The sequence below is a fragment of the Taudactylus pleione genome, unplaced genomic scaffold (genome assembly GCF_031769625.1).
Source record: "Taudactylus pleione unplaced genomic scaffold, aTauple2 ptg000109l, whole genome shotgun sequence".
Lineage (NCBI taxonomy): Eukaryota > Metazoa > Chordata > Amphibia > Anura > Myobatrachidae > Taudactylus > Taudactylus pleione.
In genome coordinates, this window is record NW_028284511.1 from 8,004,077 (window position 1) to 8,026,945 (window position 22,869).

At 44.7% G+C, this 22,869-nt stretch overlaps 1 protein-coding gene across 2 annotated transcripts in view; it reads left to right on the forward strand.

The window, feature by feature from the left end:
• Positions 1-7,841: 7,841 nt before the first annotated feature.
• LOC148525240 (uncharacterized) overlaps positions 7,842-22,869 on the forward strand; it is a 77,797-nt gene continuing 62,769 nt past the window's right edge. The window contains exon 1 of one of the 2 annotated variants that reach the window (XM_088470997.1): positions 7,842-8,084. In XM_088470997.1, coding sequence (XP_088327123.1) covers positions 7,983-8,084 — 102 coding nt within the window. In that variant the 5' untranslated portion in view covers positions 7,842-7,982. The remainder of the gene's footprint in view (positions 8,085-22,869) is intronic. The other variant, XM_088470996.1, reaches the window with a different exon arrangement.

The window sequence follows — 22,869 nt, forward strand, 5'->3', positions numbered from 1 at the left end:
ATCTACACATTGGTGCAAGCACGCAGCATGCAAGACAAGTATGACCAGATGCAAACACTGCAGCTCTCCTGAAATGCAGAGAGCTCTCATACCCCGAAGGTGAAACCCCTGTATTTTTCTAAACCCCCTCCCCCCCACCGTTACCACCCTTAAATGCTGACATCCTGTCACTCACTTTGCCAGTGATTCCTATGTAGGAGAGTAATCACAAAGCAATAGCAGAGAACGCACATGCAGAGTGAGTGTTACTGTGCCAACTTGCATGCAACTCTGAATTGGAAACTAAGGGCCTGATTCACTATGGATCGCTATTCTGCTTATACGTACTCAGATGCGTTGCTAATATCAGTGGTGTTATTTAAATGTTTGCATTCGCAGTCTGACATAAAGATGCCCCCTACCCCATGCTCACATCCGTATACTTTGACAACATAGCAAAACAATCGGTAACATCGGACAGTTAGAGAAGCCCAGACCTTACTCAGTAATTGCTTACCTCTGCGCACGCTATGAGCAATGGCTAATTTATGCACACCTGGATTCGCCCAGCCAAGGTCGCAACCCACAAACAGCACTTCCTGTCAATCACTCTGTCTTGGGTCTGTGTACCCTCTGCGATCGCAGTTCTGAACGCAGTGTCTGGCTTGCACACGCACAATGCATACGCATGCGCAGTGCGACTTTATCGACCCATTGTGTGTGTATAAGCAACTGCGTTCCTTGCTGAATCAGGCCCTAAATATTAAAGTGCTTATTAAATATAACGCCCATACTCACAGATCCAGATTAACAATGGGGCGGATGGAGCTACAGCTCCAGGCCTCCACATAAAGATAGGCCCATCATCATGACAGTATGATGATAATCAGCTGCCTAGATGGTCACCTCATCAGCCATAACACATAAGTATTAAAATAGCTTTTCTAGTTTTCTCACAAAAGAATGCAATATTTACATGTTTCTGTATTTATGGAGACAGTGGGGCTGATAGTGTAGGAGGTGTACACACCCACATGGCTCTGGTCACACCCACACAGCACTAGTCACAGCTCCTCTCCTTCTCAATATAGGTCCTGGAATATTTTCAGCCCCAGGCAGGGCCGGTGCTAGACTTCCAGGCACCCTAGGCAAAACTTCTGCATGCGCCCCCCCCCGGTACTCATTTAGCCCCTCAGGTGAAAATTACTTTGCACAGGTGGAGTGGCGGAAGAGTTTTGTGTTAAAAAAATAATAAAAAAAATATGCATTTATATATATATATATATATATATATATATATATTTTAAGAAAGACCCAGCACTCCATAAGCCCCACACTGGGTAAATGCCTTGCTCCAGGTGCCCTCAGTGAGGCGGAGATCACTCCCCTCTGTATAGTCCACAACAGGTACAGCGGCACTCAGGAGACTTCACAACAAACGTGTATTTATTTTGACGTTTCGGGATACGGAGACCCCGTCTTCAGGAACATACAGATAAACAACATGCAATAACAGTGGTCTTAAATACCTGTGTCTGTGCTGAGTGGAAGCAACTGGTCTGCCCTCCTCCGGCAAACGGACCCCACACATCCGGTCGCAGCACCCGCGAACCGGAAGTGACGTCATCCACTGCCCGGAAGGTGACACAGACTCTCAATGGTGCAACAACACTAATACAAGTGCATTATTAAAATACCATCAGCGCTAGCCTGAAAATAGACAGCGCTATACACTATACTGTCTATTTTCAGGCTAGCGCTGATGGTATTTTAATAATGCACTTGTATTAGTGTTGTTGCACCATTGAGAGTCTGTGTCACCTTCCGGGCAGTGGATGACGTCACTTCCGGTTCGCGGGTGCTGCGACCGGATGTGTGGGGTCCGTTTGCCGGAGGAGGGCAGACCAGTTGCTTCCACTCAGCACAGACACAGGTATTTAAGACCACTGTTATTGCATGTTGTTTATCTGTATGTTCCTGAAGACGGGGTCTCCGTATCCCGAAACGTCGAAATAAATACACGTTTGTTGTGAAGTCTCCTGAGTGCCGCTGTACCTGTTGTGGACTATATATATATATATATATATATATATATATAAAAACCACAAAACTTATCTGCCACTCCACCTGTACAAAGTAATTTTCACCTGAAGGGATAAAATAGTACGTAGAGGGGGGTGCAGGCAGAAGTATGTATATACTCACACATTATACTGTGTATATATATATATATATACACGGTACATATTATATATATATATATATATATACACACACATCCACACACACACAGTATCAGGGGTGTAATGCGGCCCCTGTAATGCCCCCAGTAATGCGACCCCTGTAATGCCCCTGTAGTGCCCCCAATAGTAAGGCCCCTGTAGTGCCCCCAGTAGTGTGGCCCCTGTAATGCGACCCCTGTAGTGCCCCCAGTAGTGCCCCCAATAGTAAGGCCCCTGTAGTGCCCCCAGTAGTGTGGCCCCTGTAATGCCCCCAGTAGTGCGGCCCCTGTAATGCCCCCTTTTAGTGCCTCCAGTAGTGCGACCCCTGTAATGTCTCCTGTAGTGCCCCCAGTAATGCGGCCCCTTTAATAAGCCCCACCCGCGCGCGCACACACATATACATACATACATACACACACATAAAAAAACAACAACACTTACCTTAAACCTTGCTCCAGTGCCTGCTGCTGTCCGTCCCCGGCACCCGCTCCTCGGTACTATGGGAGTGACGTCATGATGTCACTCCCATAGTGCACTTCGGGACCTGTAAGACGGGGCTCAGGAGTGAGCTCCGTCCTCCGGCGCCGGGGGAGCGGGGGGGGAGAGAAGGAGCCGGGTGCCCGCTGGTAACACATTCTCAACGGGCAGCCGGCAAATGGGAGGGGGTGATCGGAGGGCCGGGCGCCCTCTAGTGGCCGGGGAAGCTGCCTAAGCTTGCCCATATGGCCCTTAAGCCAGCCCTATATCCCACAGCATAGAATGGTTAATGGCAAAAGAGGCGTGACCATGCTACAGCTCTTTATCCAAGATCTTGTCCTTCCTGGGACACATGCCCATTGTTATTCAGTTGGTTAAAAGTGTCTGTTAACTGGGTTGTGGCCATGCAAGTCAGAAGCTGCATATGGTTGTGTAATTTGGAGAAGTAACTTTTGGCAAAATCATTTTGAATTATATTCTCTTGGTGTACTGTTTGGCAACATATCATAGATATTATTGTATGATATTGAAAGAAATATGAACACCTATTATCTTGAAGCAGAGCATGGTTCAAAAACTGAATGTTCATTTTCTACATTTCTAATGGTGACAAATGCATAGAGCACATCATGGAATAGTATTCCTGGTCACGATATGCCAGGCTCCTCTCTATGAAGCCAACAGTTGTGCTTTAGTTATATTATGCTAATAATACTCTGTACATTAATACAGAGGTTCCCAAACTCTGTCCCCAAGGCACTCTAACGGTCCAGATTTTAAGGATATCCATGGTTGAGCACAGATGGTTAAATCAAATTGACTGAGGTACTAATCAAGTCATATGTGCCCAAGCATGGTTATCCTTAAAACCTGGACTGTTGGGGTGAATTGAGGAATGAGTTTGGGAACCTCTGCATTAATACCCTTTTCATGGCAACAGAGGTGCAACAAAAACATTATGGGTACTACAGCAACGTTGGGCCCTCCAATGTTTCTAGAGAGGGTCGACAGAAGAGACAGGTCTAGTCCTGCTTGTATTATGTTTTCCTCCCTATCTCCCACTAGTATTAGGTTCTCATTTTTCTCCACTACTTGTATTGTGCTCCTCTTCCTCTACCCAGCTTGTTTTGTGCTCCCCTTCCACTACCTGCTTGTGTTGTGCTCCCATTCCTGTCCCCAACTTGTGTTGTGCTCCCCTCTCTCTTCTCAGCTTGTGTTGTGCTCCCAATCCTCTCCCTGACTTGTGTTGTGTTCCTCTTCTTCTTCTCAGCTTGTGTTGGGCTCCCCTTCCTTTTCTTGGCTTGTGTTGCTCTTTCTCTCCCTGACTTGTGTTGTGCTCCTCTTCTCAGCTGGTGTTGTGCTCCCATTCCTCTCCCTGGCTTGTGTTGTGCTCCTCTTCTCAGCTGGTGTTATGCTGCCATTCCTCTCCCTGGCTTGTGTTGTGCTCCTCTTCTCAGCTGGTGTTGTGCTCCCATTCCTCTCCCTGGCTTGTGTTGTGCTCCTCTTCTCAGCTGGTGTTGTGCCCCCATTCCTCTCCCTGGCTTGTGTTGTGCTCCCATTCCTCTCCACAGCTTGTGTTGTGCTGCCATTCCTCTCCCCAGCTTGTGTTGTGCTCCTCTTCTCAGCTGGTGTTGTGCTGCCATTCCTCTCCCTGGCTTGTGTTGTGATCCTCTTCTCAGCTGGTGTTGTGCCCCATTCCTCTCCCCAGCTTGTGTTGTGCTCCCATTCCTCTCCACAGCTTGTGTTGTGCTGCCATTCCTCTCCCCAGCTTGTGTTGCACTCCCCTTCCTCCTCTTGGCTTGTGTTGGGCTCCCATTTCTTTACCCGGCTTGTGTTGTAATCCTCTTCCTTTTCTCAGTTGGTGTTGTGCTCCCCTTCCTCTTTTTAGCTTGAGTTGTACCCCCTTTCCCTTCTTCAGCTTGAGTTGTGCTCCCCTTCCTCTCTCAGCTTGTGTTGTGCTCCCCTTCTTCTCCCCAGCTTGTGTTGTGCTCCCCTAACTGTTATTGGCTTATGTTGTGCTCCCCTTCCCTCTCCTTGGCTTGTATTGTGCTCCCCTAACTCTTATTGGCTTATGTTGTGCTCCCCTTCCTCTCCGTAGCTCGTGCTGTGCTCTCCTTCCTCTCCTCCCCACTTGACTTTCAGTCACTTCTGTTTGTCTCAGGTACCACTCTTTAACATGTTGTAACAGTGCCCTTTGAGAGGCACTGGTCGCACTGCTGTTCTGCTTCATGTCTGGTAGTTGTATAATGTTCCTTGTTAATTAATCACTAAAATCATATGACTCAATCAACTCTGGGGCAGGTGTAAAACAGTGATAGCTGATTTTATGAATTTGGCTGGGTTGGAAAAAATTGTGAAGGCAAAACCCATAGCGCATACATTCTCAGCTACCACAGTAGCTCAGTCTTTATATGGAAACCCATTTTAGAAGGATTGTGGTGGTTGTAAATCACCCACGGTGCTGAAACCTATGGTTAGTGAGATTATAACTACTTATTTTAATAAATACAGATACATGTAACAAAACCTACAGCACATAGAATTTATCTGCAATCCATGTTTTGACAAATGAGTGGACATTATACAGTGGATAATATTACCTAAAAGGGGTTGATTATCAGGGGTTTAAATGAATGAGGAACGAGTGAGAGGTAATTCCCTATGTTTAGTTTTATTGAGATATTTACTATATAGTATCCATATTAATATAGAAATCAGTATATGAAACTGGTTGTCTAGTCTAATGCTGGTCTTAGTTGTAGAGTGTTTTGTGGACAGATCCAGTAGTTAGGATTTGAGACCATACCTTATATTACAAAACAAGGCTATTGCAGTGTCGCAATTTAACACATTATTTATTTATTAACAGTTTCCCATACAAGATGGCCGCGGGCAGCCGCGCATGCGCAGAACGGCGCCAGATGCCGTTTTTGGCGCTAATCAGTACCATGTCAGTTGTGATATAAATAGGGCACCCCAAGTAGTTCACCCATACCCCTGAAGAAGTCTATTTGGCGAAACGCGTTGTAACCCCTGTTCCAGCTCCTCTCCACACTGCTGATTATTCAGATAAGCACCTCATTATCTTATTTATATGTTTTTTTAACCCTTTGTGTACCCTGTATCCCTATGTAGTAAGTGTCATTAAAAAAACCCTTGTTGATGAAGCTCCTCTGAGTAAGGGTCATTTTCTGCTTATTTTAAGCTGACCTACTCCACCTACATACGTTAATGCTGGGGCCATTATGGGAGTTTGAAGATGCGACTTAGTACTTTATGCAGTGATTCAAGTGACGTTCTGGTACGCATTCTTAACTATTTATCACACCATTCTATTTGGATGAAAATTACTACACTATATGTGCTTATTTTGGCTCGATGTGAGTCAATCTTATTTAAGGTTACTGGTCACCCTGAAGCTGTGAATACACCACACCACATGAGGTCCCAGCAAAAGATCCACAGATAAGCGTTAAAGTTTTATTTTCTGGTACGCACATTTATATTCGAGCACGTGCTAAAAACATTTTAAAATACTACACTATCAGGCGCATGTTCTTTCCAAACCCCATTTCCATATAGTATCCATATTAATATAGAAATCAGTATATGAAACTGGTTGTCTAGTCGATGGCTGGTCTTAGTTGTAAAGTGTTTTGTGGACAGATCCAGTAGTTAGGATTTGAGACCATACCTTATATTACAAAACAAGGCCATTGCAGTGTCACAATTTAACACATTATTTATTTATTAACAGTTTCTTATATAGCGCAGCATATTCCGTTGCGCTTTACAATTGTAAGCATTAATAGAACAAAACTGGGTAATAACAGACAGATATATAGGTAGGAAGGCCCTGCTCGCAAGCTTACAATCTATACTGCATCATATTGCACCTCTTATGTCAAGATAGAGAAACTTTTAAAGCCTCTCCACTGTAGGCGTTGTGGATTTGAGAGCACTTCCTATGCTGAGCAGCATATACACTGTTTCTCAAACTGGTTGTAACAGTCTAGTTGAGATTCTGATGCAGCACATGTTGGAGTCATGCTCATTCTTGACAACTAGAAAGAAACCATTTGTGTCACCAAACGGGGACTCGTCCAAGCCTAACAGAATATCATCTTTTTGTTGGTTATGCAGCCAGAGGACTGATGGAGAATCCTGGTAGACTTCTGTTTGAAGATAAAATACAGCAAGGTTTTCAAATTCATACTTGTGACTTGACAACACCCTTCTCATAAAGCCTATTACTTTAAGTATGGCCCAATCCCATCTGTTTAATAACTGGCCTAAAATATCTAGCTTTTCCAGGTACAGTACTTCCGCATTAAGATGTGTGGGACAAACTAAAATTACAGTGATACCCAAAAACATTAATATCAACATTAACACCTCAAATTCAGGGAAAGATTTAGGGGTCAGGCCGCCCCTAGGCACAATATTATTGGATGGCTGCTCCCTACACCCCCAGTGCGGGCTTCTGGCGAGACTCCTCCCCCTCTGGCTACCAGTTTTTATTTTGGCTTTCCCGTGGGTTTCTATCATAGTCTCCTTTTTTTGGCTTCCGGATTGCACATTTTAACCCTACGGAGACTCAACCTGACAAATCTAATCTGGTCCTGGGCTGCACAGGTGCCCACTCCTGAAACCCCCCTTGATGCACCATTGGGGATGTAGTCTTTGTTCTGTAATTAAATATCCAACGATCAATTGGGGCACTTGAAAGCTCTGATGCAGGGGGACTGCTTTGCCCCTAGGCACGTGCCTAGTGGGAAATTCAGCACTGCTAGTAAGTAACTCTGCCTTTGCTGCATTTTTCATATTACGATCTATCCCTGCTGCTTAGAACAGCCTGTACTCAGATCCTGCATATCCCACCACACACACAATAAGGGAAAATAATTCACCCGGCTTCACAGGATGAGCAGAGAGTCTGGAAGATATCTTCTGTTATAATGATCTGACATCTGCTTACACGTTGTCTTGTTCTTAATCATGTACATCACTAATTCCTTTCTGGATAAAATGCTTATTTGTTGTTATGGAGCATTTTCCATCACGTGCAAGTGTCCTAACCTTACCTGAGGATAGATGCATCAGAAATTTAATGAGTAAACATCAGGTTCCTAATTTGGCAGCTGAAAGTTTGAGCCTCCTCCCTCTGTTTAGCAGACAGACCATTATTAGACACATTTCATCTTGAGCAGCACTAAGGTATATCCACACCCTTCATAGGAGCAATACAAATCTGCAGTGCAAGGATCCCCTTTAACAAGGCTCTTATGGACCTTTGGCTCTGAAATGGGGCTGCAAAACTTGATCACACTATGGATTTTATATTCGTATCTGTTATTTTGTGGATTGATCTGTGCTGAACTGTCAGATAACCAAAATCATGTGCAGGTAAGGGCGGAAATGTCTTATCCATTAATAGACAACTGTTGTAACTGTGCAAATAGTGCTGAGCGCCTCCCAGCATTGTCTTATCTTCTTCTTGTGACTTAAATGCTGTGGTCTGTAGTAATACATCTCCTCACTGTGCCTTCTATTGACTGTCATTATTACTTAATAACACCAATCTTTCACCATGAATCCGTGGAAGTGGTTGTTACGTTATTATGAACATTTATTTATGGTGCCAGCACATTCTCTGCTCTGCAGTGCTTTACATTTGGAACATACACCGTAATAAAACAAGATGATCAGAGACAGTGGTAGGATGGCCCTGCTTGCAGAATTACACTCTATAGGAATTGACACTTGTACTTCATCAGATGTTAATGAGAAAAACAGCTTAGCAGGGCTATATGATCCAGTCACACCGCATTAATTGTTTGGGGGTTGAGCATAGAAGGAGAATAATTGTTTAGTTGGAACATTATATAGTAGAGGTAATCAGAATAGTTTAGGTTGAATCGGGAATACAGTATCAGAAATAGACCATGCCCACAAATTTTGTCAGCTATCAGGAATTTGTACTGTTGTAAGTGGATAGAAATTATTTTAAACATGAAATTTACAACATTTTGAATAACAAATATCCCTTATTAGGTCTGGTGAAAGTATACTCGACACTATGGGGCATATACAATTGGATGCGAGGTTTAGCAAGGAAAAAACCTTGCGCCCCTCACCCCCAAATTAGGAATACCGCGTTTATGCACGCTCCCGATACCCGCGGTGTCCAATTAAATAAAATTGTGGTTGCAGAGTTTTCAGCTCTGAATACCCCGCGCCTCGTAAAAAAAAAAAAAAAAAAAGGAAAAATTATTCACTTTCCTGCCTGGTGGTCTCCGTGACTCCCGGTGGCCTCCCCTCTATCTTCTTACTGGAGAGGGGGCTGCTGGGAGTCCCGGGGGCTCCTGGGAGGCTCCAGGGGCAAGGGCTGCTGGGAGATGTAGTTCTCCCAGCGCCCATTCCAGGGGGCACACTGCCAATGGGGGTCATACACACTAACAAACACCACACATACTCACCCTGCTGCAGAAGAGCTGGCTCCCGACGCTGGATGAAGAAGACAGCACTGCAGAAGGTAAGTAATTATGAACTAATTAAGCTAATTGGAAACTTCCAATTTCTTAATTAGTCCTAAGGGGGGGGAGTGTTGCCGGGGTGCCAGAGCAAGTCCCACTGATTTTTTCAGTGGGACTTTCGTGAAAAACAACCTTCCGGTGTGCACAGAAAAAACAACCACGCACCTAACTGAATAGCAGACAACCCGCACCTGCAGGAAAAACCTCGCAGGTAGGGTTTTTTTGCTATTCCGCACCCAAATGAATTTGCCCCTATAAGTGTCCCATTACCAAATGCTGCTCCACTCCCCTACTGCTTCTTATCATATGTGGGGGGGAAAGGGAATGGCTGGCAGAAGGGAAACCAATTTTTTTATCCACCATCGATGGTAAAACTATCGTCCATCAACTGATATCATTCAATTGTTTCTAACAATCGATGGCCATCTCTAACAGACAGAGGAGGGGAAGGTCCGTCTCAGTGCTGCTTCTTCTAACGGCTATTTCACACCTGCCAGCTTTCACTGGCCGGCAAAAATCCTGGCGTTTTTTTTCCGGGTGTGAAATTTAGTGGTGGATGGAAGCTGGTGGGTCCTTTCACAAGACATGGGCACGGCATGGTCGCCGTGTTACAGCCGGAAATATCCACTAAGAAGGATGGTGTCCATGCCATCCCTACAAGCCAGTGGAGTATAGGAAACACTGTTTCCTTACACACACACACCGGCCGCTTGTACAGCAGCTGCTGCTGCGCATTCCCAGAAGATAAATAAAAAAGACATTAACAACGTCTCAAAGCCACAGCATGTGAAAGGCTCTGAGTGTTTAAAAAAACAGCCAGCTTCTGCCTGGTTTTTTGCCGGCCGGGCAACACCAGAGAGTGTGAAATAGGCTTTAGGGATGGACATTGGAAGCCCTGCATTGAATGGCTGTCGGGCTTCCGACATCAAATTCAGCTATGCGATGGCAACTAACCATCGCATCGCAACCATTAAATAGTTATGGCAAAAGGGTTGGAGCCTATGTGAAAGAGGGCGGAGCCTTGCAGCACCCCACCCCATCACTGTTGTGGTGTTCCCAGAACTCTCCAAGATGCTGGGCTGCCCCCAGGCTCACCCTACACTGAGAATAGATGCGCACGGCATCTATTATCCTGCTGTTATGCAGCGCAGCAGTGTGTGCCCTCCACCTCCCTTGCAGCCAGCCATCGGATGTGCATCGGAAAGCTGCATCCGATGACTGGTAACCATCAAATTCCCGGTATTCGATGGAAAAAGTACTTCCATGAAATTGGAAACATTGATGTTTGCTAACCATTGGCTTCCGATGTCCACCTCTACTTCTCCTCTGTGTTAGTGATAGATGGGAGCACTGTGCCACACTGCCAGCCCAAACCAGATTAATAATAGGGTGAGCAGGTATACAACCCCAGGCCTCCTCATAAAATATGCCCATCATTATTACAGCATGATGAGGACCAGCTGGCCACGTGGTTGGCCATAAATCATGTCTATTAAAAACGGAAGTTTTATTTTCTTCACTTTAATTATGTATTTTTGTCTACTTTCACATATTTAGGGAGACATTGGTGCTGATAGTGTAGGGGATGTACACGCCCACATGGCACTGGCCACACCCACACAGCACTGGTCACACCTCTTCCACTTCTCACCACAGATCCTTGATAATTTTCAGGCCATTTGGTCCCTGGTTCCAGCCTATCACTGATACAGATGAGCAGCAGCTAACATTAATACAGAAGGTAGGAAACAGGGCACGCTCAAGTTAATTGAAATGATTCAACAAACTGGGGTATATTTATTAAAGTGAGAGTTTGTAGAAATAGAGATGTTGCCCATAGCAACCAATCAGATTCTACTCAAAATTTAACTAGTACGTTCTAGAACGGATGGGGAACCTTTTTTCTGCAGAGGGCCATGTTGATATACATAACATTATTCGCAGACCGGGTGCAACCCACGCCCCCTTCGCGTGACGTTACACAGGATGAGGCCAAGAACAGCAGCTGTGTGACCATCTGAAGTGTCCTAAGAATGCTCCAGACGGCACTGCTGCATAGATTCTGGCTGCAGTGTGCCATTCTAGGCACCCTGCTAGCCAGATGAGGCTATCAGAAAAAAGCTCAGAGGGCCAGACCAAATGATTCTGAGGTTCCCCACCCCTGTTCTAGAAGATAATAGCTAGAATCTGATTGGTTGCTATGGACAACATCTCCACTTCTAAAACTCTCACTTTAGTAATATACCCCACAGCCTCTTCTTAATTTTCAGCAAAATTAGAGGGGAAGGTTGTTTCATTTAAATCCCCAGTCCAGCTGCATAACAGTGCGGGGGCATCACAGGGAAAAAAAAAAAAAAAAGCCTCAATGGGTGACAAAATGGGCCAAATGCAATTACCTCTGATTTGCAGAAAGTGATTATTTTTCAGATGGATTTAAAGCAGCAATTTTTTAAAAAGGCAAAACCAGATTGGATTTGCCATTTATAGAATGTCTGGAAAATATGTTTGGAAAATATGCACTTTAAACAAACTGGAGGATATTGCAATAATCCACTGTCTGTTTTAGGTGACCCCAAAATGTTGGAGCTTTAGGCAACAGCCATACTGTACTTTGACTAATGGTAGTGCCGGCCCGACACACTATATGATAATACTGTTATAATATTTGTCTGTGTTTTACCAGAACCGTTTCTGGTTTTCGGCAGTAAAAATATTTATCTGAGACTGTTTATTTTCATATAATTTAGTTTCCGGATGTACATGTACTTGTCATTTGCATTCTGTGACTGATAACTAACAACAGTGCTGCTAAGGTACACTTACAGAAGTGCCTGTGCAAGTAAGATACAATAAGGTTCATTTAAATGGACTTGAAAATAGATATTTTATTTTTTGAAGAAAATCACAGAGATGTCTTAGAGTGCGAAGGAGTGCCCATGGCAGACCTGCAAACCTGTATATAATGGTTTTCTTAAATGTAGAATACTTATGTTTATGAATATAACTGATACAATCTAACATGAATTCCTTTCTAGAACTTCTTCCCCCTAGAGTCCTCTCTCAAAAAAAATTCTCCAACCGGCTCTATTCCCTTCTTTGTACAGTGACAGAGAGCCATTTAAATTCCTTAATCCATTCTAATCATCAAAACATGACCACATTTGGGTAGAATCCTTAATATACTGTATGTAATCTAAAGGTGCCCATCCACTAGCTGATTACACTGTACGATTGCACGATTATGACATCGTAATCGTGCAATCGCTCAGTAATCGGCCGCTAATCGTGCACAAATCGTGCATCCAAATGTCGGAAACGACCAGTGATGCGCGCTCCCGCTTGTTGTTTCCGACATCAGTCATTGGTCGAACATGCAGGCCAATCTGCCGATAACGACACGTTGGCCATGTTTGGGGATGATTGATGTGCCTACACTAAATTATGAATCGTTCAGTGTAGGCACTGCATCCCCTAGGGGAACTATGGTGCGATTACAATGTCGTAATCGTACCGTCTTTCCCTGAACTACTAGTGGATGGGCACCTTATAAGTTTAGAGGTAGTGGAACCAATCCCTGATATAGCTGGACAGCCGTTCAGATAGTCTCAATAGAATTCTTTATTTATATTGCTTCTAAAAGCTGAGGATGTGAACACTATTGCTACCGCAGCTGCTAGTTTGTGTGCAGCGGCTGTGTGAAAATTTGCAGATGTTGCAGCTGTCGAGACATGTATTGAGATGGCCTCCAGCGCCTTCGCAAATCCAAGCATCTGCATACAATGACCCAGCATCGGCCTTCGCAGTAACCCCATGCTTGCACAGCATAGCCGTGTGTACTGAGACGCCGGAGACAATTTTATTGCATACAGGATTGCAGACGAGGCTGCGACACACCTCAAAAACTGGCTCAACACTGTCACGGCCAGGGTATTTCAGCATGGCGCTAGGCGAGTGTTACCTGTGAGGTCATTGTGGCGCGGGCTGTCTGGTGGCGGAGCTGGTGTCTGGCGGGGGGCTTTGGCTGCGCGCGTTGTTGTGCGGGCCTGTTGTCACTCTGCGCTGGTAAGGCCTGGCGGCGTCTCCATTCCGTTTGGCATGGGCGCCGCCATCTTGCCTTCTGGCCATGTGATGCGGCTGGCCAATCCTGGTGAGTAACATGTTCCCTCCGGCCAGTAACAGCACGGCATGGGGTATTTAGGAAGGGTCAGTGCCTTCCTTCTTTGCCAGTGCAACGTGTATCTCAGCCTAGCTAAGAGGGAATTCTCTGTGCTTTCCTGTTCCTGTGAATTCGCTGTCTGCCAGTCTGCCTGTCAGCTCCTAGCTCCCACTGGACTACCCCGCTTCCTCCATCACCCTTGCCCATACCTGATTGCCTGAGCCTGCTGACATCCTGCGCTTCAGTTCACTACCTGCAAACCTGGCTTGATTATTTTCAGTTCACTACCTGCATACCTGGTTTGATTATTTTCAGTTTAACTACCTGCACACCTGGACAGCTCTAATTGTTTCTACTTGGACATTAACCCTTTTACTCCCACCACAGAACTCTTGTGCACATTTATATATTCCTGGACTTTTATTTACTGCCACATTATATGTCTACTCAAGCACTTATTAAAAATCCTAGTTTTATTTTCAAATCTGCTTCTGTGATCGCTCCTGCTACCACCCCGGGTCCACAAACAACCCAGAACATCACAAACACGCCTGCGTTTTTGGCGCTACCTCCCCCAAATACTCCCTATCTGTCAAACACAATGCGGGTAGTCGCTGTGAACAAAGACGGTAATGTAGCATGACACATGCACTGTGCGACTTAGACACATCTGCAGATTGCCGATAATTGCTCAACTAAGTAAATATCTGCATTACATCCATCTCTGAGTCAGTAGAAAGTCAGGATTCCATTTGTTGGCAACTTTTTACATTGATCTTTTTTTCCCAGAAAACAATGTTTTTAGGACTACATAATAAACCTGTTTACAGCTAAAAACAAATTAAAACTGCTTCAACCAGTAAATAAATGTGTTGAACTAAACACTGGTGTACATTTGGTTTATATGGTAATATACCACTATACATTATGATATAGGGTCATATTCAATTAGTTTCGCATCGGCGAGAAAGTTTCGCCTTCCTGACTTTTCGCCGCCTTCGCGTGTTTGGATGTGAAAGCTTTTTGTGCGCGCTCCCGATTTATTCCGTATTCAATTGCCAAACAGGCGAGAATGGGACACGGCGAATGTGAAACAGGCGAAAAGTGCAGGTTGAATTGGGGGAATCACTCTGTACCCCAGAAAAAGATGGGCTGACTTCGGAAAGCAATATGGTAGTTTAGTATTAGCCCTAATTGAACTACTAAGTGATGGTAATTGCTTGCTATTAGCGTCTTGGTAAAAGTGGTGAAGAATGGCATCAAGCAGTGTTTTTTTTTTCTAAGAAAATAAGTAGTTCCATCAAATTTGGGGTGCTGTAAATGGGTACTACCATATTTAAATGTCTGTAAAGTGAAGTTTTAGAAAAGTGAAATTCCTCCGTCATACAAGCACCTGCAATCCCCAAAACACTTGGCCCCTTCTTAGAGCACCCTGAGAAGCTTATTTCGCAAGTTTTTGAATTTGTCCCCCAACTTTTTTTAATTTTCGCTCCAAATTTTGTTGGGGATGAATTGTACATTGGGGGGGAGGTGTACCAAGGGTTTTGAGTGGTTTCCCAACATCTGAACCCCAAAATATCGATTTTACACTTTTTTTCACCTGCTATTCTGTGGAGAAAAAGTATCGCCTCTTTCAGTGCCTTGATTTTTCACATAGGCAAAAACGGCATGGAATTATAAAAACAGACAAAAAAAAAAAAGGCTAAATTTTTGCAAAAAAACATGCGATAACAGCTCTTTGCTCCAAATTGAATACGGCCCATAGTTTGTAAACCCCACACACCACCACTTGAAGCACTGGGACTGAGAGGACCAGCAGGAGGAATATCTATCACACTATCTGGGTGGAGAGGAAATGTGAAGAGGACTGAGACTTAATAAGAAAACCCATCCAACAGACCATATGAACCAAAGATAGTTACATCAGTTTGTTCTGGGATTATTGAACACCCTGCATACAGAGGACATTTAAGGACTAATTTTCTACTACAGTCAATTTCTGGACTTTATGCGGATAATATGTGCAGTGGTGGTGCAGCCGGTGCCTTGCAGAGGGGACCGCTGTGGTGCAGGGGCCCATAGCCCCAGCAGCCAACAGCGCAGCTGCACCCGCCGCCAGTGTCCCCTGGGCCCCACAGTGTAGTGCGGACCACAGTGAGTGCGGTCTGCACTACGCACCAGACACCGCCGCCAGCCACCAGTTAACATTTTTTCAGTTTAAACTCTGTGATAGCAGCTACCAGGTTTCAATAAGTATGACAGATAGTGTAGGACCTGCAGAGAAATGGGGTGCCGTGATGTGGGCTGCAGGCTTAAATGCATTGATCAATCCATGAACCAAAACCCCCATTATTTATGTATTATTGTGAATGATTTAACAATGGTGAGTGCTGAGTTTTCTGTCTTTATTTATTTAAGCAATGTGGTCACAAGCCACTTTGCACCCCAGGCCTGGGAATGGTGAGTGCAGGTTTGCACCCCAAATCTGGGAGTGGCGAGTGCAGTGGATTTCTGACTTTGTTTTTATATACAGTGGGGCAAAAAAGTATTTGGACAGCCACCGATTGTGCAAATTGTTGCACTTTAAAAGATGAGAGGTCTGTAATTTCATCACAGGTACACTTGAACTGTGAGAGACAGAATCAGAACAAAAAATTCCGGAAATCACATTGTCCAAATAGTTTTTTTCTGAAAGAATATACAAATAAATTGTTTAAAAATCATACAATGAAAAAGTTAAACTCAATACTTTGTAAAGTAACCTCGGTTGCCAATTACAGAGGTCAAACGTTTCCTGTAGTTCTTGACCAGGTTTGCACACACTGCAGCAGGTATTTTGGCCCACTCTTCTCATGTTTTGGGGCTGTCGATGGGCAACACAGACTTTCAACTCCCTCCACAGATTTTCTATTGGGTTAAGGTCTGGAGACTGGCTAGGTCAATCTAGGACCTTGAAATGCTTCTTACGGAGCCACTCCTTAGTTGCCTGGGCGGTGTGTTTGGGGTCATTGTCATGCTGGAAGACCCAGCCACGTTGCATCTTCAGTGCTCTTACTGAGGGAAGGAGATTTTTCCCCCAAAATGTCACGATACATGTCCCCATTCATCCTCTCCGTAATATGGATCAGTCGTCCTGTCACATTTGCAGAAAAGCATCCCCAAAGCATGATGTTTCCACCCCCATGCTTCACAGTGGGTATGGTGTTTTTGGGATGCCACTCATTATTCTTCTCCCTCCAAACACGGCATGTGGAGTTTATACCAAAAAGTTCTATATTGGTCTCATCTGACCATATGACATTCTCCCAATCCTCCTCTGGATCATCCAGATGGTCACAGGCAAACTTTAGACGGACCAGGACATGTGCTGGCTTAAGCAGGGGGATCTTTCGGGTGCTGCAGGATTTGAATCTATGACAACGTAGTGTGTTACTAATGGTAACCTTTGTGACTGTGGTCCCAGCTCTCTTGAGGTCATTGACCAGGTCCACCCGTGTAGTTCTGGGCTGATCCCTCACCGTTCTCAAGATCATTGATACCCCACGAGGTGAGATCTTGCATGGAGCCCCTGGTCGAGGGAGATTGTCAGTGATCTTGTATTTCTTCCATTTTTTAATAATTGCGCCAACAGTTGATCTCTTCTCACCAAGCTGCTTGCCTATTGTCGAGTAGCTCATCCCAGCCTTGTGCAGGTCTACAATTTGTCCCTGGTGTCCTTAGACAGCTCTCTGGTCTTGGCCATGGTGGAGAGGTTGCAGTCTGACTGTTTGAGGGTTTGGACAGGTGTCTTTTATACAGTTAACCAGTTCAATCAGGTACCATTAATACAGGTAACGAGTGGAGGATAGATGAGCTTCCTAAAGAAGAAGTAACAGGTCTGTGAAAGCCAGAATTCCTGCTGATTGGCAGGTGTCCAAATATTTATTTTCCGCAAGAATATACAAATAAATTGTATAAAAATCATACCATGTGGTGGGGCGTGGCCATGGCAGCAATGTAGCTGGACGTGTTCTCTAGGGCTCTCCAACTGAACATCCTGCGACCAGAGGGCTGACTCTGGTGGGTGACTTGCCCTCCCCTGGGATCCAGGCTTCCGGTGGTCCGGTCTGTGGGTACCAGGGACAAAGGAGAGACGCGGGCGTCATCAGTGAAGTCTCCTGCAGAGGTACAGGGGTGCATGTGGTGCTGCTGAGGTCAGACTGCTAGCACTGACACATCGCGGGCAGTGGCAGCTTGACTGCTCTGCTGCGCTTCCTGAGTGGGGCCCACTTTGATCCTGCTTGCCTGGTCGGTGTGGTCTGCCCTGACTCACTGGCTGTTTGGTGCTGATTCCTGTGGAGGTGGCAGCCATTGTTAAATGCTGCAGTGCTCCCTCCTTCTCAAAAGCCCCCTGCTGGAGTAGTGCAAAATTGCATGCTGCATAACCCTTTCACTGCCAGAATGGGTAAAATCAGGCCATGCTGCTGCAGCAGCTGCTAGACTGGAGATTTTCTCCAGATCATCTACTCCTCAGCCCCCTTCCAGTGATGATTCCAGGGGTCCCCCCTCGCTGGCTAAAGATGCTCAGCCACCTCATCAAGACTCCCAGCCTCAGGCTCTCTCCTCCTCATCGACACCTGAAGTGACCCTTCAACAGGTCCTGGAGGCAGTCAATTCAAGCGAGCAGAAGCTGTCTGATAAGATAGGGAAAGTACAGTCTGATTTGTACTTTGTACGCCAGGATTTGCAACGAGTCCATGAGCGAGTTGGGGAAGCTGAAACTCGCATCTCCACTTTGGAGGATGTACAAGCTCCTTTGAAAACGCAAGTAGCCGCCCTGACCTCCCAACTCTCTTCTATGCAGCATAAAATGGCCGATATAGAGGGCCGGCTGAGATGCAATAATGTTCGCTTTGTTGGCTTGCCAGAAAAGGAGGAAGGGTCATCCCCTGAGGCCTTTTTGAAAAAATGGCTTGTGGATACGTTTGGTCAGGATTCCTTCTTGACTCAGTTTGCAGTGGAAAGGGCGCATAGAGTTCCTGCTAGACCAATGATTCCTGGAGCCCCTCCGCACACCTTCACAGCAAAATTCTTGCATTACTTTGACTGACTCTGTGCTCCGCATGGCTAGGATAAAGGGTCCATTGGAACGTAACGGGGTGAAAGAATCTGTGTTTCCAGATTTTGCCGCTGATGTGCAGAAAGATAGGGCTAAATTCATACCTGTCAAAAAAAGACGTCTTCGTGAAATGAATATACAGTATGCCATGCTGTTTCCATCTAAATTGAGGGTTGTGGTAGATGGAGAATCAAAATTTTTTGTTACCCCTCGTGAGGCTGCAGCATGGCTAGATCGCAGGGCATCGGGCGCCAGACAGTTGGCTCCTGATTGATATGTTTAATTTTGAACGCTCGCAGCCGGGCTACTTTTTCTTCCTATATGCGAGGCTGTTTGCTCTATTATATTGTAGGTGCGCAGTTATTTCTACTTTGTATCTATTCGGATGACGCTGCCTGTTGCATAGATATATGTAAATTGCAACATCTTTCTTCATATTCATATATATGTTTATATTAGATTATATTACGTTAAATAGTACTGTATTGGATCAAGGGAAATTATATACTATGTTCTATTGGTTTTAAATATGTTGGAGAGCCCCATTGCTTTGGTGGCTTTGATCTCTATTTGCTCCGCCACTTAGCTGGGTTATATGGCATAGTGGGTAGCTAAGGTTAGGTTCTAGTTTGGGATTAGGTATGCCAACATTTGGGGTGGTATACAGGGAGGGGGGAGGTTGTTGGGGTTATATAATGTTTAGTTATATAAGGTATCTTTTTTTATTTTTGCCTGCATTGTATCGCTTTTTGCATAATCAAAGTATTTTAGATGGAGGGTCTGATATGGACCTGATGGTATTTTTGGTAATTACATTTAACATTTTTGTCGATGCTGAATCTTTTGACATAGAATGTGCGTGGTGCTAATGACAAGATCAAGCGGTCATTCATTTTTAGACTCCTTTAAACAATATTGTCCGGATATTGTTTGCCTGACGGAAACCCACTTGGTGGGAAGCAGAATCCTATCATTGAAACGCCCTTGGGTGGGCTGGGCATATCATGCCTCCCACACCACATCCTCTAGGGGGGTATCAGTACTCATAAACAAAAATGTGCCTTTTATACTGAACAGAGTCCAAACTGATATGTATGGGAGATTTGTATTCTTAGACTGTAAAATTTATTCTACTCCACTTTTCTTGTTAGCAGTTTATATTCCTCCTCCGTTTAGCTATGATGTACTTAAATTGGCTACTGGATTTATTGCTGACTTCCCTAGTACTCATGTTATATGCCTGGGGGACTTTAACAACATTATGAACGGGTGCTTGGACAGGTGGCAGCAGACACCCATTAATCAGGGGTTGACTGACACTAGCTTTGCAAGATTTATTGAGGGCTTAGGTTGGATTGATGCCTGGCGTAAAAATCACCCTGCAGTACGCCAATTCTCATGTTTCTTCTCCTCATATAACTCTTTTTCAAGGATTGATATGGCACTGGTTTCATCCGATCTGGTTCCCATGATAGCTAAAATTGAATACATGACTAGAGGGGTGTCAGACCACTCTCCGATGACACTGAGTTTGGATTTAGGTGGGCCGAGAGGACAGACATCCCTCTTGGTTGATGCAGATGGGGGCCGGGTCTGAGCTTGAGGCATTATGGTCGGGCTATTTTGGAGACAACATAGGGTCTGCTAGGTTTGACATGATTTGGGATTCATTTAAAGCTTTCATGAGAGGGACTTTATTGAAAAGGGTTGCCGAAATTAAAAAATATTATAGGGACAGGGAGGTAGAGTTGGAATGCACTTGTAGAAATTCTGAACTGCAATTCTTACAAGATGGACTTGATGTTTCTAGAATCATATGGTTGGCTGCTCAGGAGGCTTGGTCTGCCCACTTAACAGATAGAACTAATCGTCAACTCCAATTTCGTGCTAATTCCCATTACATGTATGCTGATAAACCAGGTAGCTATATAGCAAGATTGGTCCAGTCCACCAGACCTGTTAATACCATTTCAGAGATTGTGGGAGGGGATGGCGGTGTGGTCACGTCCATCTCTGGTATAGCTGATGTTTTCCTATAATTCTACAAGTCCGTCTATAAATTCCATTAGTCATGTAATTTGGAAGAGTTACGTGCAGTTGCAAAGCCTTTCCTCAGAATCTAGGGCCTTTCTTGATGCTCCACTGACTGCAGAGGAGTTAGGGGGGGGCATTGATTCCTTCCCTGGGGGTACGGCGCCGGGTACGGATGGTATCCCATTAGAGGTCTACAAAAAACATGCTAAAGTATTTGTCACTAAACTATTAGAGCTATATAATGACCTGTTTGAATTGAATTCTCTTCCACCATCCATGTCAGATGCCCTAATTATTGTATTATTAAAACCAGACAAGGACCCCAGGTTCCCGGACTCGTACCGTCCTATTTCTCTGATACCAACGGACATAAAAATTCTTGCCAAAATTCTGTCTTTAAGACTAAATCAGGTCATCACCTCTTTGGTCCACTCGGATCAATCCGGCTTTATGCCGGGCAAATCCACTTCTATAAATATGAGGCGCCTGTCTACTCATGTTCAGGCCTCCCATGGGGACGAGTCCTCCTCAGTCATTGTGTCTTTGGACGCAGCGAAGGCTTTTGATTCTGTGGAGTGGCCGGTCCTGTGGGAGGTCATGAAATGTATGGGTTTTGGACCAGTGTATTTGCGGTGGGTTCAGTTATTATACTATAGGCCAGTTGCTAGGATCTCTGTCAATGGATTTATCTCCTCTCCTTTCTTATTAGAAAGGGACAAGAAACAGGGCTGCCCCCTGTCCCCAACCCTTTTTGCGTTAGCAGTTGAGCCTCTTGCTTGTGTATTAAGGTCACACCCTAAGATTGTAGGTCTTAAGATAGGCACCAGAAATGATACTGTGGCTTTATACGTCGATGATCTGCTGTTATTTTTAACCAGTTATTTAGAGGCTCTGCCTATAGTTTTACAGGTTATTAATATATTTGGTGTTTACTCTGGGTTAAAGATTTATTGGAATAAATCCTATATCCTTCCTCTTAAAGGACAACCACCTGTACTTCCTCCCATACCTCTTCCCCTGCGATGGGTATCCCAATTTAAATATTTGGGTCGTCTACATTACAAACTCCCCACTTGACTTTATAAGGCTCAATCTGGATCCACTATTTGACTACCTAAAAGTCAAAATTAAAATTTGGAGTAAGCTGCCCCTCACGGTTACAGGCAGGATAAACCTAATAAAGATGATAGTACAACCTAAGATGGTGTATATACTTCAACAGTCCCCAGTGTTTATTCCTCAGTATTCTGTAAACTGGACAACATGCTATCTTCCTTGATATGGGTGAACAGACGACCTCGAGTTAGACTTAAAATATTGATGAGACCTAAGTCTGCCGGTGGGTTAGCGCTCCCTAATTTTCGACTATACTATTACGCGACACAACTAATGTATGTGAGAGAATGACTTCAAGATAACTCCCCTAATGCATTACACTCACTGTTGGTGTCTCAGGCCTCCCCTGGTCACACACCCTTACAGGCCTTGTTGAGTGACAGGGTTAATAATCTTATTCCCCAGATACTAATACAGGCTGTCAAGGTCTGGCGGGCTACCATTAATATCACGCACTCTTCTGGAGGAGTTTTCCTTACCGAAAACTCATTTTTACAGATATCTGCAACTGCGGCATGCTCTCAGTGTTCAGCCTTTTCCCATCAAGACAGTACTCACTTCATTGGGTCCCCGTAGGTCTTTGTCCTTTATTTATTCATACCTTCGTCTTTTCAACATGAATCCAGGCTACTTGATCTTAAAGGAAAATGGGAGGCAGATGTGGGCTTAATAGATGACAAAGACTGGGATATGGCTTTGAGTATTCCCCGAATCTCCACTGCCTCCGTGAGATTCCAGAAAATCCAGCTATATAGCTTGCATAGAGTCTATCTAACTCCAACTAGGCTGGTGAAATTTGGGGGCCTTGCCTCCAATGTTTGTCGAAGATGCCAGATGGCTGTTGGTATATTCTGGCACTTACTCTGGGAGTACCCCACAGTTCAGACATTTTGGTGCAGGGTTATACAGGTTCTTTCCAATATTGGGATTCAAGCCCCTCTCCTCACCTCGTTGGTATGCTGTTTGGGTGTTCTGGACGATACCACTCTTGATGATAAATATGAAAGGCAGTTGGTTATCAACTTGTGTACTTTAGCTAAAGTCAGTATAGTTTGCAATTGGTTGGCCTCTCAGGGTCCGGACTTCCGTGCTTGGCTGGCGCTGGTTCGCACCACTGCCAGACAAGAGAAATATCTGTATTTAACTCGAAAGGCTGAATTTAAATATGACCGTATTTGGGGTAGTTGGTACAGGTCCAGTTATGCTCTCCCTGAAGTGTAATGGCCAATTGTTGTTTAAATGACTGTATGA